This window comes from Sylvia atricapilla, chromosome 11 (assembly GCF_009819655.1).
Source record: "Sylvia atricapilla isolate bSylAtr1 chromosome 11, bSylAtr1.pri, whole genome shotgun sequence".
NCBI classification, from domain to species: domain Eukaryota; kingdom Metazoa; phylum Chordata; class Aves; order Passeriformes; family Sylviidae; genus Sylvia; species Sylvia atricapilla.
Window position 1 is genome coordinate 4,335,038 of NC_089150.1, and position 16,166 is coordinate 4,351,203.

At 44.1% G+C, this 16,166-nt stretch overlaps 1 protein-coding gene and 1 long non-coding RNA gene across 9 annotated transcripts in view; one reads left to right on the forward strand and one right to left on the reverse strand.

The window, feature by feature from the left end:
- The window catches only part of FOXP1 (forkhead box P1), a 391,357-nt gene that overhangs the window by 271,432 nt on the left and 103,759 nt on the right, over nt 1-16,166 (forward strand). For all 8 annotated transcript variants that reach the window (XM_066327180.1, XM_066327184.1, XM_066327183.1 and 5 more), the window contains one exon: nt 7,129-7,254. In XM_066327180.1, coding sequence (XP_066183277.1) covers nt 7,129-7,254 — 126 coding nt within the window. The remainder of the gene's footprint in view (nt 1-7,128; nt 7,255-16,166) is intronic.
- Nucleotides 7,953-15,314, reverse strand: LOC136366254 (uncharacterized). Its single transcript, XR_010744495.1, has 3 exons — nt 15,101-15,314; nt 10,604-10,665; nt 7,953-9,530 (listed from the first exon to the last, which is right to left on the reverse strand). It is a non-coding gene; the product is annotated as an uncharacterized lncRNA (long non-coding RNA).

Consider the following 16,166-nt stretch of genomic DNA (forward strand, 5'->3'; position numbering starts at 1 on the left):
TTGCAGATTTGCTGCAGCCAAGTGAGGTGCTGGATACAGACAACCAGCATCATCTCCCCAGGCTCAGGGCATCCCTCTGCTGCACCAGTAGAGCTGAGAAAAGGGTGGGTAGAGGAGGATTATTTAATGAAACAAGGAAGTAGAGGATGAGATGAGGATGGGGATTGTTTGAATCCAAGGTGGTTGAGAAGGCTGGACATTAGGAATGCTTGACCAGGTTATGTTGCATCCTAGCTGTGTCTCATAGCAGAGCCCTTTGTCCTGCCTGTAGCTATCCTCAAACTTCCTTGCTGCGGTGCCAAGGGCAGTGTTGGGGCTCTTGGCTGTATCATTCTGTGTGTGGCACAGGGTCAGGGTGGTGGCAGTGGAGAAGGGAGCACCTAGCAGCTCATTTGCCAGTTCTGGAGGAAGATGGAAGAGCTGGGCACGAATGTCACAGGGAATAAGTGCTGCAAGAACATCTGCTTCTCTTTTTTGCATCTTCTACATTTTATTCCTCCTCTTCATTTTGGTTCTTTTCCTATTCTCTAGTTGCTTCATCTCACCTCCCCCTGTTCTGTTCCTCCCAGAGGAACAGCACTACCCACTGCTGTCGCTTTGCACTATTTTTTATTTTTTTCCCTTTGCATACTGCTCCGCTCCTCGCTGGTTTCCACACGTTGTGCGGCTCCTGAGCCTGCCGGAGGAGAACTGCAGCAGGGCTCCCCTCCAATGTGTCTGCCTCCTACCACCGCTCCTCTACATCTGCTGCTCCAGGAGAAGAGAGTGTCGCAGGAGAGGAGGTAGAGGAGGCAGGAGTGGGAGAGACATGAAGCATCTCTGAAGCTCGGGTGCATCCGGGCTTCCGAGCTTGAGAGCTGCATCTTGCCGCTCTGCTGGGAGCAGCTGTGGAGTGGAGCAGGGTGTGAGGACAGATGGGAGCTGAGAAGGAAGAGAGATTGCTGGCTGAGTCTAAATTCCCCCTCGTCCCACCCAGGAGAAACAAAGGTACTTGCCTTGCGAGACTGAAGGGAAGCAAGAAGCCCTTTTGGGAGGTGGGCCATGCTCTGCTGGGAGAGGCGCCTGGAGCTGCCCATGGGGCCATTCCTTAGGGCCTGAAGGCAGCATGAAATTTGGGGAAAAAAAGATGATGGGAGAACTGCATGCCTGCTGCTGCAAAGCTGTGCTTTGCCCAAACCTCAGTGGGGAAGCTGAGCAGCAGTGGTAGCTTGCAAGGTATTGGCTGTCAGAAGTCAACACACAAAATCTGGGATGAGTGTAGTGTTGTGTTTGCTCCCAGGGCAGATTTGGCCCTTAAAGTTTCTCCCTTCTCATCTCTCTCTGCTTGCTTGTTTTGTTCTATTTTGCTGTTTAATGACCATAACTGAAATTACGGACAGAATATGATGTTGGCTGGCAACTAACTTTCCAGATTTATTGCTTGGACACTTCAGATGGCTGCAGGACCAACTCTGATTTCAGAGAACTCTTCCTTCCTCCTTTCTCAAGTTGCTTTCCTGATAAGCAGCATTTTCCACCTGGAAAGGCCCAGAATCCTTAGAAATCTATAAAAACATGTGGGATTTTGTTTTGTGCCCTCCTTGCAACTTTTAGGTGCGTGTTTATCTGCATATTTTGGAGGCAGCCCAACTGGCAGTTGGACAGGACACCCCTTTCTTTTGCATCCTCAAGTCTGCTGCTCCTCTCCCCACCCTCCAGAGTACATAACTTCCCATACATCCTAAAGTTCCCTGGATTGATCTTTCCATGCCTGATAAACCTCAGGTTCAGAAACAAGCGTTAGAGCCAGGGCCTATTATAGCTGTAGGTCATCATATTTCATTAATAACTGATTGATATTAATACCGATTGGAGCAGATGGGAAGGGAGGAAATGGAGCACTTTTTCTTCAGGAGGAATAGGATGATGGAAAAAAGTTGGAGAGTTGCTGCCTTGTACTGGCTGCAGTGGTGGAACAAGTTAGCAAGAGGCTCCATGGATCCTGTTACTGCTTTCCTCATGTACTGACACTGTAAGCAAGTATATGGCATTTAAGCAGCATTTCTATTTTTAAAGTTCTGCCCTCTTTTTCCAGTGTATTTCCCTTCCCCGACCCTCTTCCCGAATCAGGAGTTTCTGGCTACATGAAATCAGAGGCAGGGCTGCATTTTTACCCTTCATCAGAGCTTGCCTAAAGAGGATGGTGAAACTGAAAGGTCAAGGTGCTTGCATGGAAATGTCAAATTACAACAGTAACTGGGGTGATAACAGTGCCCAGTGTTCTGGGCAAACAACAGCTGGGCAAACAAGTCACGTTCTGTCTGTCTTGCAGTAAAATTGTCTTGGTCATCTCAAATGTGTACTTTTTCCCCCCCCTCCTGGAGCTTAAGTGGTTGGGAAATAATAAATGGTTGCCACTTCCCTAAGCACAGGGACAGGGCTTTTCAGTGGGACTTCCCACTTATGCTGTGAATGAAACAGGCTTGATTCATCTCACAGTTAATGTACTGTTAACATTTTTCCTGGGTTAGGTGTCACCCAGTGTTGACTCTCAAATACCATTCCAAGTTTGTGCAATGTCTCTCAAGGGCTGAATTTCAGTTGCCTTTTACTGGTCTCTGTTTTACACCAGAAAATTTCCTTATGTCTGGGTGATTTCCTAATGGATAAGAAAACACCTTGGGAGTTCATTTACTGTATCTTGCATTTAGGCATAGAATGACTTCGTTGGTAGGCAGCCTTTTCCTGATGTTGTCCTTCCAAACCCATGTTTATAGTGGCCAAAACCCATGGAATATTCATTTTCTGGGGGATACTTCTTACTTGGTTTTTTTTTCCAGTAAGTGGGAGGATTTCCCCTTTGTGTTTTGGTGCAGAGAGGAGGATGGTTGCTGCTGCTCTGTGATTCACTGCTGGAGGCCAGGATTGGTGTCTCTGGGTGCCCCAAGAAGCTTTGTCCATGCTTGCAGGCTCTTTTAGCAGTGCAGATAACGTGGCTGCTGGTAAATACAGAGCCAGATATTTGAAGCACCTCTGTGTTTTTGGGGGGCTCTTGGCATCTCCCCCTGCCCTTCCATGAAGGAGCACACTGTTGTCTGGACTCACAAACACGAGCTGGTTTTTCACGGCCCCTGGCAATTGTTCACTTGCAAGCACGTGGTGGAGATTCGGGGTGTAACTACGGCAGCGAGGAGGAATGTGTGAAAAGAGCTTGGAGATGTCAGAGCACCTGCTTGTGAGGAGAGGGCCACGTTAGCAGAGCTGTTGGCTAGAAGTAAACAGTCCTGGCACCCTTGTTTCAGGACTTGGCAGCAGCAGGAGTTGAACTGAATCCAGCTTTACTCTCTACTGCCTGTTCAGTAAGTTGAGGACAAGGCAGATGATTAAGGAAATGTGGGGAAACTGCTACAGAAGCTTTTGGAAAGATAAGAGACTTTGGTCTCCATGTCTGACAGTCTGGCACTTCTCACTAGCATTGAATTCACATGCAAATCAAAGGCAACATCTACTCCCACAGGAAGCTTTATTAATGTACAGGCCTGCTTGCGAATCTCCGTGCTGATGAAGGTTGTGGGACTGACTTCACTCAAATTAATTTCCCTGTCTATCCTCGCCTGAGCACTGCACAGCACCGGCAGCCTCAGCAGGGCTCCCACGCCAGCATCCAGGGATGAGCTCCGTGCGGGAGCGGCACTGCCTGGAACCAGGGAAGGGGATACAGGTGTGAGGCTTCTTGGCTTGGATTGTACCGGTGTCCACAGGGCTGGAACTGACATCAGCAAAGTGATTCCATGAAGGCAAACCCTGGGATTGAAGTATTTTGTGTGTTGAGAGGTCACTGTGTCCCAAACCAGCCGTGTTTCTTGTATGTGTCCTGTCACATGTGAGGAGTATGGATGAGCCTTGGAAGTGGCCAGGACAGGACAAGGTCTGAGGCAGGAGGGAGGAAAGGCTGAGCAGGGAGAAGTAGAAAGGGATGTGAGATCCCTGGGTTCACTGCACCACCAAGGACATGTAGCTCCTTGATGCAGATACTCACTATGAACCATATCTGAGCCATAAACAACCTTCCACATCTTAAACCCGAGCTCATCTGATGCTTAGCTTTTACTGCTGTCAGTTATTTGTAAGTGAAAAAGTGAAGTCTTGAGGAGAAATGGGAAGTGCCATTTCAAGCTGCAATCCCTGGAATGTCAGCATGTTGCCATATCCTTGTTTTGCATCTACCTTGTTTTTTTCCTTTGATGTTCCTGTCCATCCTGGCTGCTTGTAGGTCCCTGATGTTCCCTCTAGCCCACTTTTACTCTTTCTAAACCTTTCCTTCCTGCCCTGCTCCACCATCTGTGCTGGCCCTTCTCTTTGGCCATCTCTGGTCCCACCAGGTTTGCACTGGCACAGGTGACAACTAGGCATGGAATGGGGTGGTGTAGATGTCACCTTGAATGGAGACCCTCACAGTGGTGAGTGTGACGGATGTGGGTGCTGTGCAGCTGGACTGGAACAGGGACAGAGCTCTGGCTTTGCTCCAGCAGAACTCTGCCAGTTCCAGCCTGTCCCCAGAGCCAGAGACCCTCATTGGTGTGGGGTCAGTCATGGTAAGGGTTTATGGTGGCAGTGGCCACCCCACCAAGCTGCATGGAGTTCTGTGGCCAGCTCGAGTGTAGAGAGCAGGCATTTCTTGTGTGGCTACTTGTTCTGGGAATCTTCAAAAATTTCTGGCAGCCAGTTTAATTGTGCAACCTCTCAGCTGCCAGAACGGATAGAATATGATCATATCACATGAAATGCATGCAGGGTCTGCTATAGCAACTGTATTTCAAAGAGACAACACATATGGTGACTGGTTCTTTTTGGAATAATATCTATAAGTTGATGATGTTTTATTCAAAAAGGCTGTAGCTTGAAAGGTTAGGGATGTTCTGATTGTTTAGTGTATGATTAAAGAAAGGCTTCTGTGGTTTTTTTGGCCTATTGAATCTAATTACTGGGAACTAAAATGATCATTTGATTGCACATTTACCTGGAATTATTCTTCTGCAGAGCCAGTCTTAATAATATATAATAATATGTTGCGCTTGTACTGTATAGAGCTTCTTGTCTGAGCAACTCAGAGTGCTTTACAAGTATTCATTAATTAAATAAGCCATACAACACCCCTGCTAAATAAGTGAGTATTTGTTGCCCATCCCCTTAAGTCTTGTAGGTTTTATTTCTGCTGCCTCTGCCCACCCTTGAAGATGCTTTAACAGCTAAATAAGTTAATTCAATACAAATAAGGTATTTTTTTAACCGTCCTTAGCACTTTCTGCATAAAGCTTTCTTTTGTTGCATTGAATTCTTTGGCAGGCTGTAGGGTTTTCTGGTTCTTGATGGTGCACCACTGTGGGGTGGTGGCTGTGTGTGTGTGCCCAGCAGCTCCCTGCACCCATTGCAGGGACACGGACCAATTCAGAGATGTTACGGGTGCACTAAGATCCAACCAGCTTGAAACGCAAAATCTAATTTTACCTGCATTGTACCAAGCTCTGCTGGAAATTGTATCCACCCTTTGAGAGCTTTTCTGATCCAGTGGAGACTTGTTATTAAATTGGAAAGAATTGGAAAGGTGGGCTTGTTGCCAGAGCATTATAAGGTCTCTCCTGCCCACTTGCTCTGGTCAGCGGTGGTGGTTCTTCAGTCCACTGAGCTGACCAGTGTTTCTCCAAAAGTAAAAAGATGAGTCTAGGCCATAAAATAACCAGGTTTTATTGGGGGAGGGGTGGGGGGCTTGGGACTCGAGTTTGCAGACCTTGATATCAAACCTTTCCCAGCAGTTCTGCGCTGAGATTAAACACTCTGCAACTTGAAGGAGCAAGTGAAACCTGAAGCATATCTGACTTCTTAATTAAATAGGTATTAATTAAATCACTCAGAGAACATACACAGTAGGAGTGGGGAAGGCTTTTTCTCTCCTTCCATGTAGGCATCTTGCAAAGGGACTATTTTTCTTGTTTTACATTAATGAAGTCTTCAGCCTTCCCACTTTTCCACCTACACATGTACTGAACGTCTCCAAGGAGACCAAGGAGTCCCGGGTCCGGTGCTGGTGAATCCTCCGGGAGCAGCAGGCTGGGGTCTCGCCAGCAGAGCCTCAGCTGTGCCACAGTCTGTCTTGCAGGGATCATCCTTGCTGTCCCCTGGCTGGGGAGCCAGGAGGGAGCCAGGGCAGGGACTTGCTCCTCATCTTTTCCTCTTTTATCTCCTCTTGCTTTCTTTTCCCCACCTGATGGAGAAAATCAAGCCTTGAAGAGCAGCAGGCTCCAGTGTTGAGGGACTCTGCTTTGCATGACATTTTGCAATTATTGCCCCACATCCTGCCTGCTCATGCTTTCAGGGTCATGTCCCTCGCCCCTCCACTGTCACACTGTCCCTTTACTGCTGTGCCCCCTCCCAGTGAGTCCCCACAGCTGGTCTGTCATGTGCTGACAGTGATTTTCATAGGATCATGGAATATCCTGAGCAGAAGGGGACCCATAAGGATCATCAAAGTCCAAGTTCTGGGTTTTGGTGAGGTGAAATGCTGTCCTGCTTTTCTTTGCATTCTCTCCAGCTCCTTGCAGCTTTCTCAGCCTTCAGCATGGCTCTGCCTGCTGCTGCCTCTCCTCTTTTTCCCACTATGGCCCTCCAGAAGCTTCCCTGATGTTCTCTGGTGCTCAGGGGAGCAGACAGTGATATATGACTGCCCTCTTCTGTAAACCTAACCTGATCTGCTGGAGAGGAGGAAAACGGAGAGCTTTCTGAGATCTCAAAGCACAGGAGTCTGTCCATTAGTGAGGAGGGCTGTGAGCTGCTCCAGGGGGACAAAAACTACTCTGTGGAGCTCACCACCAGGATTCCTGCAGTTACTTGAGGCTCCCACCCAGGAGGCAAATATCAACTGCTGCTGTTTTTCACCTTAGTCAGACTAAAAATGGGAAATCAGTGGTTGGCTGTCACCCCATTGAATGCAAGGTATTATTTTTGTGTAAGCCACTGCTTTCCTCAGTGGAGATGCATTAGGAGTGGAGTGGTACCCCATGACCAGGGTCTGCCTTGCCCCTCTGCTGTTTGTGTAGCTCCCCGTGTTCTCTTGGCTGTGAACTCAATTCTCCAACCTCTTTCTCCCTACAGGCTCTCCAGGTGGCACGACAGCTTCTCCTGCAACAGCAGCAGCAGCAGCAACAGCAGCAGCAGCAGCAGCAGCAAGTTAGTGGAATAAAGTCTCCAAAGAGGAATGACAAACAGCCAGCCCTTCAGGTAAGGGGAGGCTGTGAGCCTCCATGAGGGTCTGGGGCTTGTAAAAGCTGAATAAATGCATCTTCCGTGCAAACACTGGCTTGGAGCCTTCAGGAGCTTCCTCCCTGTGTCCACAGTGTGGCTGTGGCTGGTGTATGTGGCAGCAGGATTGATGCTGGGTGCTCTTGAAAGTCCCACCTACGGCGTATTTACAAATCGTGAGCGTGTACTTTTATTAGCATCTGGTAGGGTTGGATCATGACAAAATGGAATAGCTTTTGTTACTGTGTCAGTGTGCATAGGAGATTTGCATTAACATTTCTGTTTGATTGCTGTTCCATTTGTAGTCTGTGTTCACTCAAACCGTTGATTTGCTGTGTCAAGGATATTGGGAAATACTAGGATATCATATCATCGGTGTGTTTTTTCCCCTTTTATTGTCTGCTGATTTATGGACATCTTCAGAAATAAAATCTAAATATTAGAGGGCTTTGTGCTGTTATGAATTCAGAGAGCTAAAACCAATACAGCATTCCCAAACAGAAGATGTGTGCACACATATGGGGCTTTGGAGTACATTCTGCTAGTCTTGTGGGATAAATCACGGGGAGTTAAAGACAAGAAAGACCTATTAGGTCATGTATCACAGTATCCTTTTTTCCCTTTTTTTTTTTTTTTTTTCTTTTTTTTTTTTTTTTTTCTTTTTTGGGTTTGGTTGGTTTGTTGTTTTTTTTTTTTCTATTCTAGTGTTAGAAATCCCAAGTGATGGTGGGACTGCTATTATTTTCCTTCAGATAGTTTTCCATAACAAAGCACACGCTCAGGAACTTTCCACTTTAATTCCATCCTCTTGCTCCAAGTAATACTGCTTGTATAAATACTGAGTCAGTCCCTTGCCGTGCCTCGTGTTCACACTCCTCAAACATCTGAGATACTAACATGTACTTGCCAGCTTTGGCAAATTATATGTATCTAGTTCTTTATGTATTTCGTAAACTGGCACTTTCAGACCCTTGACCACTTTGCTGGTTTGCAGCTGGTTATTGCTTTTATTACTGCTCTCTGCAATTGCAGCATGTCAGTGGATTTTTGATAATAAGGTCCTGAATGCAGCAGTTCAGCTGCAGTTGCACAAAGCCCTGTAGCTGGGACATTTATCTTATCTAGTTCTTCTATATCTGATGCTTCAGCCTCTCTAGCCCCAAATTCTTTCCGGATTTTTTTTTTCCTCTTGTTGTCATAGCACGTTGTCAAACTCATGTCTGTTTTGCTCTTTCTACTTTTTCTTTCTTTTTTTTTTTTTAGTTTGATATACTATCACCATGAGCTCTCTGACAGCATTGCTGCTTCTCTTGCCTTTTATATGTGCTTCAGATTATTTTCCTACAAAAATACGGATGCTGGGCTCTTTAAATATGTAGTAGAATATGGAAGGTAAAGCCAACATCGCTAGAGGCCTTGACAGTAAAGTGAGAGGGCCCAATTCTGTGGTTCTTAACCCAAATAAAGCTGATGGGGACTTCAAGGGGAGTTTTGCCTGAGAGAGGAATAGATGTTAACTGCAGCCCTTGGCCCAGCGTGGACAACGTCGAGCTTTGGTGCAGTGATTTCATCTTCAAAGCATTTTGCAAATACTAATCTCCAAAAAATCCCCAGAAGGAAAGTCTGATAAGTAGGTAGCATTATCCCAGTTCTGGACTGGGAAACTGAGGGATGCGGGTTAAGCAACTCACTTAGGATCACAGAGGGAATTGGGTTTAGAGGTAGGATTAAGATTCATGAGTTCCTGGCTCCCACCCCTGTGCTCAGGCTGCTGGACAGCACCTCACGCTTTACAGCTGGGCTATTATTCTTTTGGAAAGTATGAAGCATTTTGTCATTGGGCAAATATACGTTTTATTGGCAGCGTCGAGAGCCATAATCCAAAGCGTTACATTAATGCTTTCAAAAATATTTTATTTGGTAAATCCATAGCTGATCCATATGCCTTTTAATAGACTCTTCCACTGGGGACATTTTTAATGAGAGATTGTGCTGGCTAGGTCCAGTGTCAGGTACTAAAAGAAGTGCTTTGTTGTGCAGATGTCTTAAGAATAGCTCCAGAGGATGAAATATGACTGTGTTGACCTTTCAGCTGTGAGCTTATTTGTCAGGATTCAAATAAGTTGAAAGGATCAAACCAAACAGTTTCCGTAGTCAGACTGGGAATTGTGTTGCAGAGGTCAACAGTGAAGGCCACATCGTGGATTCCATAACATAGCCAATTGTTGGTACGTATTAAAGTACTGGAGCAGCTCCTGCAGTCAGAGACACAATTAAAATTCTAATTTATTAATGTATACAGAGAGCTGGCCCAGCCTGTCACTCACTGATTCAAATGACTGCCCAGTCTTTTTTTTTTTTTTTTTTTTTCTCCCCTTCTCACTCCTGGTGCTTTTGCGGTCTGAAACATACTGGAAGTCCTCTTGGATGTAACACCCCCAAGTGCATCCCTGTAATGAAAATCTGTTGCTGAAAGGAAATGGTGCTGCTGGGGGCAGAATTTCTGAGTAAAACTGCAGCCACACAAGCACCCACACCCCCTGAAGTCAGATGGGGCCATGCTGATGAGGTGATGCCTCTTGCTGATGGTACATAGAATAAATATAAAGGGTGGGGTAAACGTGCCGGTTTTTCATAACTTTGTTTAAATGATGAACAAGTTATCTTTGGGCTCTGCTTACAAAGAGAAATGGCTCATTCAATGGCCACAGCAGTTAGCAGTCACCTGGGGTTTTTTGTGACAAACAGGCTTCATGTATAACAAGAACACCATAGGCGTCGCTCATCCCTGCTGTGCTTGGCGAGGGCACTGGTGAGCAGCACCCAGCATGAGTGCTGGGGAGCTTTGTATGGAACAGGGAGGGATGCTGTCTGCCTGGGCTGCTGCTTCTCCCACTAAAATGCTCCGTGGCCCTGCCTGCCCCAGGAGGGGAGGCCAGTACTGGGGCTGGAAATGCACCCTCTGAACTCCACCACCACAAACAGATGCAGAAGATTAATCTGATATATACTGTGTAGCTAATCTGTTATCACCTCATGGATAATTTCCTCTATTCCTTCTTTATTCCCTGCTTAAATAGCCAAGGAACTTAAATACATCCCAGCATCCTGTGGCCACACTGGGACATGGTGTCTTCAGTAGTGTTTCAATGACAGTGGGCTCCTGCAATCCTGTTGGGGAGGGTCTCTTGATCTTGGCAGCTCTACCTGAAGATCTGCTTTTAGCAAATCGTGAGATACTCAGTGTGTAAGAACTTGGACGCAGGACTGGAGATGTGCTCTGCTGATAGCTGAAAAACCCCAAATCTCCAAATACACGATGAGTCACATTTTGAGCCTATCGCACACTGCCGTGGTTTAGATTTGGCAGTGAACCTCCGGTTTCGCAGCCTGATGACACAAACAAAAGAAAATTGAAAGTTAAGAAATGGATTTAATAACCAGCAGTTGGGGAAAGAACATAAAAAATACCAGTCCGACAAAAATTACTGGAAGTGAAAAAAAGACTAAAGGCTGTTTGATAATATATTTGCCATAGACATTGGATTTCCTTGTGTCTGTGAAACAAATAAATTAACAGACCAGGTATGCTTAGGATTTTGAAAATGTGCACATTTTTCCTGGCCAAGATAAATATATCTGTATTAATAGATGTATTGATTAAAATTTGCAGCTTTAATTGCCGATGCTCTTACCGATTATTCATTTTGGTTCTTTAAGCATTTTAGTTGCTGGCAAGAGCACACAGATTGGAAACAAATCAAGAGACACATTTTTCTCCCAAGAAAGTAAAAGTGCATGTGTGTTTTGGCAATACTAAAAATACAATTTTTTTCAAAGACGTAAATGTTGTGTGTTGCATTGAACTGGAAGTTGGATACTGGACTGAAAACAAATTTAGGATGTCCAAATCAGGATCTCGCAATTGAAACCCATCATTTGACGTTTTTTATGTGATTAAATGAGATTTCTTGTCTGATCATTAACCTGCATGTGTTTGGAGAGAAGAAATAATGAAATTACTGGGATGGAAACTTTTCTGTTTTTGCTTGGCAAAACAAAAAAAAATAAATCTGCCCTTTAAGTCACAGCCAAGAAAAGAATTTGGGTTTGGTTTAAATTCTCAGGGTGAGACTGGGGGAGGCTGAGAGGACAGAGCTGTCCTCGCCTTTGCATACCACTGCTTTTTAAAGCAGCCTTTTGGCTGGGCTTTTGTAGAATTTAATTTGCATGCTATATTATCTTAATATATCTTTCCAGTATCTTGAGAAATAGAAGAGGGCGAGAAGAAAAAAAAAAAAAAACCACCACTGTAGCTTGATGTTGGGGGCAATTATTATTGTTTTTTTATGAAATTAGAAATTGTTAGTTTGACAACGCAATAAACACCGAGAGGTGAAGGGCAGGCTATGCTCCATTTCACTTGGAGCACACAAGTCTCAGTTGTGTTCTCTCAGGTTTTACACCCAGAGAACCTTTTTTACATAGTAGTAAATTTAACAACTGGTAGAGAAATTGCCTCAGCGGATAATTTGGCAGAAGAAGTAAATTTGCAAACGTATTTATTCTATTTGTATAAGTATCTCTCTGTTTCACTTTTTAATACAGGAATTGATCAGAATTTGGCCTCAGTCAAGCCAGTGAGAATTTTGGCACCAACTCAGCTTGGGTCAGGATTTTGCTTCTGCAGGGTTTGAAGTTTGCCTATGAAAATTTCACTTGAATCTTTCATTATCCGTTTTTGACTTTGGAAATCAAGCAAAATTGAATTTTGCTGTTTTTTACCAAAGAACTCCTTAGTTCTTATTTATTTTTCACCCCTAAGCCCAGTTATAAGTGTTACTCAGTTCTTGGAATGTGTCTGTGAAATGCAGACATCATCCACCCCACAAACAGAACAAAATCTGAGTCAGATCCCCAAATTACATGATCAGCTTGAAAATTTTGATACTAAGGGTTTTTTTTTTTCATTACACCTATAAACATTTTTTGCTGCCTTTTTATATTTTAAAGCATTTATTACTCGGTTTTTCCAGCTTTTTAGACTGAGCAGAAAGGTGACAAATATATTTATTCTTAAAAGAAGCCTGTGATTATCCTGTAGTATCAGGATTCAAAAAAATGAAGCTTCTAGGAAAATACCAGTATATTGGGAGAGCTGGCAGTGTGAGGCACTGTCAGCAAACATGATTATTCTCATTTTATAGCCGTGTAAACCCTGACAGAGAGATATTAAGTGACTCGCCCAAGGCTGGAGAGCTGCAGGTCCTCAGTGGTGTTGAGGTGTGCAGCTCTGCTGTGATATTTGGGAGTTTGGCATCTGACTCTTGGAAGAAGTCAGTCCTGAGGGGCAAAGTAGAAGCCAGGATCCCTCATTTTCAGCTTCTCGAGTATAATTTTCTTGCAGGTTTTCTGCTTTGACGTTAAGCATTTACAGAACAGGTTTGTAAAAACTGTGATTTCTGCCCAGGTCGGGAGCAGGGATGTGGGGCGGGCAGTGCCAGAGCCTGAACGTGCCTTACCCACCTCGGGGAAGGGGAAAACAAATGAAACCTTCCTGACTGGTCAGAAATGTGTAAATTGCTGACAAAATGACACATGTAATTAAGAGTGCTCCTGCCATTTTACCTTGTGGTTTACACCTACAGTGTTGAAAAAAGAGAGTGACTCCCACCTCGCTAATTACCATTATCACTGAAATGGTAGGGTTTGAGTCATTAGTTCCATGTGCATTTAATTAGAGGAAGGCTGAAATTGGATTTAACTTATTACTTTTTCATGGATCACTTTCTTGTCATCACTTCAAATTGGATTGCAGCCCCAGGTAACTAATTATGAGCGCCACAGGATCAAGAGTGAAAAAAAGGTAATTAGGAATAACACTGTTGGACCCTTGCTGGTAGTCCACTTGTGCTTGGGAAGAAATGAGAGCGGTATTTTGTAGTATTACAGATTAGGGAGTTAAAGGTATGTGCTGCTGCCAGGAATGATGGGAGACTGCCCCCTCCTATAGCGGTTTATATGATGTACAGCTGGGTTGAAGATGTTATAGCGACATGGTTCCACAATCAGCTCCTTAATACCGAGATTAAACTTGTAAAAGCAACAGACTGGTTGTAGGTATGAGGCATCTCAACAGCCGGGCAGCCAGGGGTCCGTCCGTGTGCGATTGCACGGCGCTGCCCAGGCAGGCGCGAGCCGCGGCGCCCAGCGCTGTAAGTACAGCCAGCCACAATTGATAACAAATTAATGAACATATTAATGATCCGAAAAAGATCGCGCACATCCGACAGGGAGATATATCAATCAGGAGGACAGCAGCGAGCCTGATGATGTGGGGATGTCAGGGATTGAGCCTGCGTCGCTGCCGTGATAAAATCGTGAAATCAGGACCTCGCTTCTCTTTTGTTTGCTGGAGAGGTTTCTTTTTTGTTTTGCTTTTTGTGGGCAAGGCTCGCTTGGTTGGATTGTCCCTCTTTCTTCTTTTTTTTTTTTTTTTTATTTTTTTTGATCTTGGAGATGTGATTGCCAAGTTCTGCTTTCTTCAGAAAATACTTTAAAACAAATTGTTTTATTTCCATGTGCAGAACAGAGTTCAGAACTGCAAGTAATCAATTTTATTGACACAGTCTGGAAAAAAATGTTGATGAGAGTTCAAGGATGTGAAAGGATTGAAATTTCAAAGTACCTAACACTGAGTGTAGGAAAATTTCAGAAGTAGTTTCATTAGGCAAAGAAATCTATTGTGTGAGGATCTGTAAGAGGAAAATCTGCTCTAGGACCTAATGATATTACAAGGAGGTTACAGCAGCTGATTTTTGCCTTTAAAAGAGGAAAAGTTTCCTAATTTCTCCTAGTAGTGAATCACAGTTCAAAGGCTAGCACAATTTCCTTAAGTTGTTTAAAATGGCTTTTAATGCTCTGTTAATGTAGGCAAATATTTGTGACTCAGTGTTGGGTAAGTGCCGCTTGCTCATTATTTCCTGATGCAAAGCAAAGGGTAGGAAATTCTGTGAACACCACGCAGAGAGATGCTAAAGAGACTTAAGAGTAACAGAATTCAGTTACAGAAATTAAGTCTGTCTCATTTACTTGACATTACAAAATAAATCTTGAGATTAAAAGGTATTACCTTTAATACAGAAAAAGAGAATCTGCTTTAATACATCTCAAATTGATTTACAATTTTTATACATAATATTCATCTGCGGTTGAAAAGGGGGCAACCTAAGGTCGAGTGATGTAGTGTTTCCATTTTTCCATATGAGTCTTACTGTGTGTGATAAAAGCAAACTCCTTTATTTTGTCAGTCTGCAGGAATTTCTGATGAAGTGCAGGGGTCACTTTTCTGTCAATTTGAGTAGGCAGCATTTCTGAACTACTGTTTTTTTCCCCCCTCCTACGAAGTGTGGCCCCGATCTGACACACGCATGCACACACACACACACACACACACACACACACTTAGAGTGCTGCAATCTGCAACTTATTAGTGCGCAGTGCTGGAGCCTGTCCAGTGGTTAGAAAATTTCCTGAAGCTTGGAATAACAGCAGTGGGTGCAAGTGCCATCGAACAGAAGTGACAATGAGGGGCAGTCCGGCCCGCCTGGCGCGATGCCCGGGCTGCAAAACCAGCTGAGATAGTCAAACGCAGGAAGATTGACGCGGTGCATCTGGGAAATGCTCAAAAAGTTGGGTTCTTGAAAAAATTACCTTCTGTGATCGTAAGACATCATCTGTTTTCCTACAGAGATTGTTTATAACAGGGTTTTCAAGCACTTGTCAAATAACCAGGAGTGAAGGAAACAGGCTAAAAATCTCTTACCGTTCAGATGAGTCCTGGTGTAGTTGGAAAAAAACAAACTCCCGTCACAGAGATCCACAGCTTCCCAAAGCAGAGGGAGCCTGGGAGAAGCAGAAAAGGAAAACTCTTAGTCAAAAACAGTCCAGCAAGCATGGGCTGTGGGTTGGGGAAGGTGGTACTGCCGTGCTGATGGGTGCAGTGCTGGCACGGCGAGGTGAAGTCATACCTAGAAACCGCGATGTGTGGTGCTCAGCTTTTGTTACTGAGCTGTGATATCATGGGCAAAATATTATAAACATAGCATGGCTATAGCTTGCTTGTGTAACAAAAGATCAGGAACTTTTATTAAGTTTGTTTTCCTTGTCATATTGTAAAAATTTATTATGTGTACTGTGTATATTAGAAACAGATTTGGGTAATTCTGTCTAAATGAAGTCATCCCAGCTATTTCCAGACTGTCTGTTTTCGGTTGTGAATAATTTTCATACATCAAATGGTTGTCATATTTAGTAGCTCTCTACATTTTATATAGGACATATCCCATTTTGAACTTCCAGGGACTCGGGATGCCCCTGGATTTTTAAGGTTGTTTTGTTGCAGGAATATTTTAAAGAGTGGCAGGGCAGGGAGTGCTGGAGGAGTCGCTTGCCTTCGTGCAGCGAAATAACAGGTTTGTCACAACTGCAGTAGTACTTGTGGCTTTCGGCAGCACGCGCTGGGAAGAGCCTGCCAGATACCTATTTCAGCTTGTCCCTTTGTGTTCACACTTTGCAACAAATATGTTAGAAAAACACTAAAGGAAAAGTACTCTGTATCAAAAATCTCTGATGAAAGAATTCTCTCAAAGAGTAGGTGCTGCTGCTTTTTTTTTTTTTTTTTTAACAGACGTGTGAAACAAGTTAATGTTTAAATGTTTAATGTTTTAATTTAAATCATAGACTCATCTACATAGCAGCTAAGTTGCTGTGACTTTTTTATTTATTTTTTTTAATCCTTAAGGCAAAGTTTCTTTAGTCAGGGTGGGGAAGTGCTGGTGTTCCTCACACACCGACTGAGAGGAATTTGCACTGGAGGAGTCTGCAGTGAT